Here is a 7704-nt window from a genome sequence, read left to right on the forward strand (position 1 = left end):
CGAGCGCCGCACTCGGACTCAACCTCAGATCGCGAACCAAGCCTCAGAACTCAGAAAGAAGGAAGAAGAAGTAGAAAGCAAGGGAGAAGGAATGCTTTGCTTTTTGGAGTGAGTTGAGAAGGAAGTGAGGAAGTGTATTTATACACTTGAAGCAGTGCATAGGAAGGGACGCACACTTTGCTTCTTCTTCCTCTTCTCACGCGCGGATGCGCTGGATGTGTTGTTTCGCATCCTCACGTGACGCGGACAGAACCGAAGCACTGCTTCGCTTCCTCACGCGGACCAAAACCGAAGTCCGCGTCCCTTCCTCACACGCGAAACCAAACTCTGGTTTGGTTTTGGTTCAGATTGAACCAAAACCGGAAACCAAACTGGTTTGGTTCAGACTGAACCAAACCAGCAAAAACAGAACAGGCCACCCGTGAGCGCAAGGCCCACGGGTTGGGGATTTGCACGCACGTGACGCCCGGTTTATGGATTTCCGGCTCGAATCCCCCAAATCCACTCGATTTGGGCTTGGCCCGCGTATGCGTGTAGGTCCTCTTATCATTGCTAAACAAGGATGGAAGAGCTTCCTATATAAGCCCTTCCAAGCTTCTCTACTTAGCAATATGGAACTAAAAATACTACAAAAAATACTTTAAATTTAAAACAAAATTCAACAGATTATTGGTCCTGTGTCATAGTTTGTGACTTAACTCCATTCGAGGACTTTTGTAAAGGCTTATGGGGAGATAAGCAGAGTAAAGAAAGGACCAATAATGAAATCCAATTGATTAGAAGGTTAAACCTAGTTGATTGGAGAGTAGTTGAATTCGGAGTTGAGAGAACACAAATTAAAGGGTTCAATGAACAAAATGTTTCTATTTACAAAACAATCAACTAGATTGGTTTTTAGTTGATTGAGAACTTGATAAACATCTAGAAAGAAGGTTTAGTCAGCTACAGATCAGTCGTTAGTTGCTCAATGGCTATATTTTCTCAAGCACTCGATGAGAGGTAGACAGAATATGGTCACTAAAGGTTCTCTATATAAACATCTTGGGAACTTTGAGATTCTAAGGTTCCACGAAATTATTCTTGAAACTTTTTTATGCAAGTGGTTACATTGCTCAAAGATCTCAGAGCTTGGACAATATTGAAAGTTTCAACTCAAGCTCTTGATAAGTCTTTGCATTTTTTTTCTTTTTTTTTTAATGACCTAAGTGTTGAGTACTTCGCATTCTTACCTTTATAGTTCATTGAATAATTGCGCAGAAATTGCCTTGTAAGCATTCCAAATTTGGGGTTGTAGGAGATTTTCCCCGATACCACTTATGAAGGGGATAACTCTAATGGAATCATTTGGGGTTATGCAATGAGGGTGTCATAGGTCATGGATTAATAACTAGGTAATGTTAAATATATTCGTCAAGCTTATATTGTTGGACAATCTTCCACGATAAAAATCGTTAGCCGACTACAAGGATAATTACTAAATTGACATATACTCAAAAATACAATTTTAGATTTCAGCCTTGAAAATACCTTATTATTGCTATCACAAGTAAATCATCGATTGGAAATACATGATGGAGAGAAGATTTGGAGGACGATTTTCGACTAGTTTAGCACACAGGTTGTGCTTGGACACGGGGCATGTTGAAAAAAATAATATGTTACTGGAGATTTACGGGGTATTAGTTGAATTTAAATTATACTGAACTAAATTCACTTATCTGTCAAGATGATCTGAGCAAATAATTTCAGGCTGCCAGCGGGGTTGATTTCTGCCAAGTGCTGAAGGTAGTCTGCATAATGGCGACAGAGCGAGCTGAGAGGCCAGGCAAGCAGGTTGGTCGAACAGGAAGTTCATGCAAGAAGAGCAGTCGGGCGGGTAGAGCGACTGACCGGGACGTAGAGTCGAGCGATCGAGTGAACAGTGTGAGTCACAGACAGAGCATAGAGTCCGATCAGGCAGAGTAGCCATCTGATCAGAGAGGCCAACCGAGCAATATGATCAGGTGGGCAAAAAGGGGTCGACCGGGCAGTAAGGCCGAGAAAGTTTGACCAGACAGAGTGCTAATCAGGTGAGTAGGCATGCCGAGCTAGAGGTCGGTCTGGCGAACAGACCTGTTGAGCGAGAGGTCCGGTCGGATGAACAGATAGGCCGAATGAGCTGACTGAGCAAGTGGTCGGTCGGGCTTTGGCACCGAGCAGGACTAGCATAATAGAGCGAGCAGTGGACCGAGCTCTGCGAATAACACAATTTCCTTGAAACAGATTCACCCCACCTCTAGCAGTGCTTCGTGGTTTACTCGGATCGTCTATTTTTCAGGATATAATGGTTAACCGTGATTTCAACAAGCACTAGTGGTCACGACGAACTGAGTAATACCTGAACTATCATGGGCACTCCCCCGAGCAAAAGTTACACAACAGAGGAGGAGGGAATGTAGGTGGAGAGCTTATGCTGCTTTTCTTTCTTCTGAGTGTAACCTTTTGCTTATGATCGCAACTTCCTTATGTAGGAGCTCAGACCAATGGGCAACGTTAATGATCATTACTTGTCAATTGTGTAATGCCAACGTTTCACTCGGTTGTATTAATCTTTTTATAATGTATCTGTTACACAAGCAGCAAAAAGATTTACGTGGCAAAATACTGGTTGTTCAACTTGGGTAAATTTTGGCCCGGCCAGTTTGGCATTTAGCGCACGATCGTGCCCACACACGAGTCAAACATGATTTAGTGCAATCCGGACCATAAATATCCGTGATTTGATCCCAGCTATGATATATTTATAGAAATTTTTCTTCCAAATGAAACACACAATTAAAGGATGTTGAACTCTTGAGCTGTCCATCATGCACACTTCTTTATTTATTCTGATTATCAATGAAAAAATTTCATAAAATCAAATTAATCATCGACAACCAATAAATAAAGCTAACTAAATTTGTATAATAGATTAACAACCAGAGCAACACCACTTAATAGATTTATTGCAGCTTTAAAAGTTAGTAATAAATTTAAAATAGTATATTTATTTTAGCTTTAAAAGGTTAATAATACATTCTAAAAAACTTAAACAGCTTGTACTGTGAATTTTAAAATGTTTGAGATGAATTTATTTTTTAAAAATAGTTTATAAATAGATTTTAAGTGTTAGTGATAAAATAGCTTGGTTTAAGTCCTTTGGAGAAAAAAAAAAACTGATGCTATTCTCAAAGAAAAACCAGAGAAAACATTCTTCTTCGGCCTTATTTTCATTAAAAACAAATAAGTTAGAGATATTCTAATTTAAAACCCTTAAAGCTTTATTTTAAAAAATAAAATTAATAAAATAAAAAGCAGGTGTTTTAGCTTTTTAGGGTTGGCGACGGTCAATCTTTCTAGATAACCACGCTTCGCAACGAGTGACATCACAAGCTTGAGCCCTGGTAGCAGCAGTCTGAACGAATGCGATGACTTATTTTGGATGCCAGCGGAAGTAGCGGCGTGGCTTCGTAAACCACAAGAGCATGCACATCATAAACGAGCTGAATCGATCAAATCTAACTATCTTTATATTATTATACTTATAAATTAAATATTTATCTGTCTGATGCATAAAATTTTATTTTAATTTTCATAATTTAAAATTGTAAAAATCTTATATTTAATAATTAAAAACCTTTTAAAAATAATTATATTGGATTCATTTACATCCCTTTAATAATAAATGGCATCCGTGCTACATGGTAACTTTGACGTTCATAAATTAAAAGAGAAAATGCATGTGTTCCTTGCTAAATGATAGAATATATATATATATATATATATATATATATATATATATATATATATATATATATATATATATATATATATATATATATATATATATAATTTAATTAATTAGATTGGGTAATGTCTAGTCTAGTCTTGGTGACGGGTTCAGTCCCGTAAAAATTTTCCATTTGTATCAGGATGAATCAGAAAATAATTATACTTACGATGGACGATCAACTAAAGGATGTTGGATTCCTGCGCTGGTCAATGCGAGCACTTCTCAATTTATTCTGGGGCCGGGCCGGTCATCTCGGACCCAACTTTACCAGTTTGATTAATCAATTTTTTTCTCAGTGCAAAATGATAGAATATAGTTCATATTTATGGAGATTTTTAAATTCCAAATCATTTCGGAGGAACAAACATGCCGAAACATCGTCACGGTTTGTAGAGCTAGTTGCAGAGGCCAAATTCGCTAAGAAATCCTTCTCCTGACCGCTAACTAACGCCTTCTCTTTCCCGGATCGCGCTAGCTAGCTGCCCTCGTGGTCAAACCATAAAATTTCTGGTCACGCTTTTGAACGAAAAAAAAAAACAAAGAAACTTCAATAACAAAATCTATCAGTTTCTGCAGGTTGACTAATCAATTGAGTGTCAAATTATGCACTTGATCCATTAAATAAAAAAAAAAAAGAAATGGAATTGAAGATTGTTCATCAGGACAAATTAAGTTGGAAAAGGCAGAATTCAACACACGCAAATTAAGTTTGAAGCCGCCAAATATTCAAGTTCAAGGAACCAGGGGAGGGTAGGGCCATAAATAGCGTCGGCCTCCACGGTTACGCTTTCCCCATCGATCCATCTCCATTCTCCCTCCCGGCCCCATGGCAGAGATCCACAGGGTCCACCCGCTCGACCTCGAGTCCAGCCCGCCGCCTCCCCTTGCCGCTCCGGCCGATGAAACCAAGAAGAGGATCGGTCAAGCCAGCAGCAAGCCGACGACGAGGCGCATCAGGAGCCGCTGCTGCCGATGCCTCTGCTGGACGCTGCTGGCGCTCTTCGTCTTGGTCGTCGCGCTGGGAGCCACCGTCGGGTTCCTCTACCTCGCCTTCGACCCCAAGATCCCCGACTACTCCGTCGACCGCCTCACCGTTGCCAACTTCTCGATCCGCGACAACATGACGGTATCCGCCACGTTCAACCTGACGATCACGATGACGAACCGCAACCGCCGGATCGGGATCTACTACCGAGGGGGCAGCCGGATGAGCGCGCTGTACGGCGACAGGCAGCTCTGCACGGGGACGTTCCCGGTGTTCTACCAGGGCCACCGGAACACCACGGTGCTCAACGTGCCGCTCACCGGCGAGACGCAGCTCGGCGGGGAGCTGCTGCGGGACCTGGCCGAGCAGCAGCAGACGGGGATGATACCGTTGGTCTTCCGAGGGAAGGTGCCGGTGAGGGTGAGGCTGGGGAGGCTGAAGCTCCCGAGGGTGACCTTCAGGTTTCGCTGCGACATTACGGTGAACAGCTTGAGCGCGAACAACAACATCAGCTTGCGTTCCAGCCGGTGCAAGTTCAGGCTGAAGCTTTAATCCATCAATTATTTGATAGATCATGCGTATACAAATTAATAAAATCACAGTTCCAGGCAAAAATCACAATTACTTGATCGTGCATATATCGATCGACATTTGGATTTGCCTTTTCTTAATTTGTTTTCAGTCTTGTAATTTTTAATTTTTTTGGTTCAAAATGAGGGCAAGATTTGTACATTTTAGATTTTTGGAAATTTTGAAATGGCAAATTAAACTCTACCTACTCGATCGAATTTGGTTGATTAATACGCAAATGCATGAATTATGTTTTCTAGTATGAGGTTGATTTGTGATTTTTTAAGTTGACTTTCAATTTGAACATTATCAACTTTGAGAACGCAAAATTTGAACATTTCAAACATCCAACGTGCGAAATGGAATTGACTCTCTTTCGAGAAGTGGCCTAGATTTTATGCTACCTCACTGAATTGTTTAATTTGGAAAGTAACCATCTTTCGTAAGCTTTCAAGCCTCCCATTTTTTTGCTTTGGAGCCCAATTATACCTTTCAATAGATTCGTTGCCATAGCCAAATAATTATTACATAGTAGATTTATAAAATTAAGGGTTAAATTCTCATAAAACTGAAGAATTATCTTCACATACATACGATGATTAATTTTGATTTTCTGATTTACGGATAATTATAAGGGTTGATAGGATGATGAATTTCATCTTTTATAAAATTATCATAGTCGAATGATTTAATCGATTGATTCATCACTCGTGAAGTCGCGATTGATTATATCCACTCTAAGTTTAGATTGATTAGCAAATTGGCTTAGTCGCTAATTAAGCTACCATTGGCAGAGGCATGTTTCGGTAATAATTAATTATACGAGGTTCTTTTAGTAAATCTCATATGTCACGGATGTCTCTTCAGGAAATACTTTACATTTATAGATTTTATTTTATTTTAATTTTGGTAAAAATATTGGCACATATATATTCATTTGTTCCCTGTGCTTGTTTCCTATTCAGACTTATTTCCTTTGTCGTTTATATTTACTATTTAGACATTTATTTGATTTTTCAATTAACGTTTTATATTCATGCATTTATTTGGTTTCCAAATAGAATTTTTTTTTAACACATTTCTGCGGTTTCCGATTTACATTTTTATGCATACATTTATTCGCTTCTAATTTAAAGATTTATTATATATAATTCATTGAAAGACCTGTCATTCACATATATCTTTAATTGAATTCGATTTATCACAGTCATAAAAGTAATCAAAAATAAACATATCTCGCCATAAAAGATCTTTAATGGTTACCAAAACCTATCCCCAACGGCAAAGAAAATTTTATACTTTCAGACGGATGAAATAAAACCTCCAAACTATCTTCCTTTCTTTTCTACCAGAGCTATCTTACTCTCCCACACATATTTTTCATTTCTTCCATTGCAAATCCTACAGCTCCTTGTCATCGGCATCAGCCCCCAAGCTAAAGCCCGGGTAGGCCATGACGTGGATATTAGTATAATCGATATCTAGCCAAGATTGACCCAGTTTGAATTGACTCGAGTTCGATTTTTGATATTTGATTAATATATTAAGTTGATTGAACAAAGAGTCCAACAAATCAATATTAATTGGATATTTAATAAGATACGGAAAGTTTAAGTGGGTCATGGGTAATCGGACGCTTGATAGTTGAAAGTCTAATATGAAGTTGGTATGAGACAGAAAGTCCAAGTGAGTCATGGAGGATCGAACACTTGGTGATAATGGAAGTTTTAGCATGCCAGTGGTGATCAGATGTTTAGCAATGATGACGTCCCGACAAGTCAATATTGACCGGATACTAGACAACATTAAGTCTCGGTAAGTTAAAGTTAACTGGATGCTGAGCAAAAAAAGTCCTGATAGATTGAGATCAACCAAATATCAAGCAAGATGATAATTCAACTTGATAAGATTGAAATAGGGGTATTAATCGATTGATAGAATGTATCAATCAACCAATGGATTTTAAACCCTAAAATTAAAATTTGGAGGTATTTTTATAATTTGCTACCATAATTAGGATTTATGTTACAATAACTAGAGTTGCTACAGTTGTTAGGGTTCTTTGCAAACCTTAACCCCCAAAAATTAAGATTGATGTAATAACTTTATGTTTGCTATAGTAATTTAGGGATTGTTACCATACCTAGTTTAGAGTTTTTGCTAATTAATTGGTTGACGTAATCGATTAATGACACTGTAGTAGCGAATAGAATATTATGAAATCGATTGGAAGGAACTAATTGATTGGTGAGTCTCACCAATTGATTGATAAGGTAAAAAATAATCATACTGTAGATTTAAACAATTAGGTCCAACTTGGAAATCGATTAGTAGACGG

General features: G+C 38.6%; 1 protein-coding gene across 1 annotated transcript; it reads left to right on the forward strand.

The window, feature by feature from the left end:
• Nucleotides 1-4579: 4579 nt before the first annotated feature.
• On the forward strand, nucleotides 4580-5574 carry LOC122032047 (NDR1/HIN1-like protein 6). The gene has a single exon (XM_042591300.1). The coding sequence runs from the start codon at nucleotides 4638-4640 to the stop codon at nucleotides 5346-5348; it is 711 nt and encodes a 236-aa protein (XP_042447234.1). The 5' UTR covers nucleotides 4580-4637; the 3' UTR covers nucleotides 5349-5574.
• The last annotated feature ends 2130 nt before the right edge of the window (nucleotides 5575-7704 follow it).

Source organism: Zingiber officinale, chromosome 11A (genome assembly GCF_018446385.1).
Source record: "Zingiber officinale cultivar Zhangliang chromosome 11A, Zo_v1.1, whole genome shotgun sequence".
In the NCBI taxonomy this organism is placed as follows: Eukaryota; Viridiplantae; Streptophyta; class Magnoliopsida; order Zingiberales; family Zingiberaceae; genus Zingiber; species Zingiber officinale.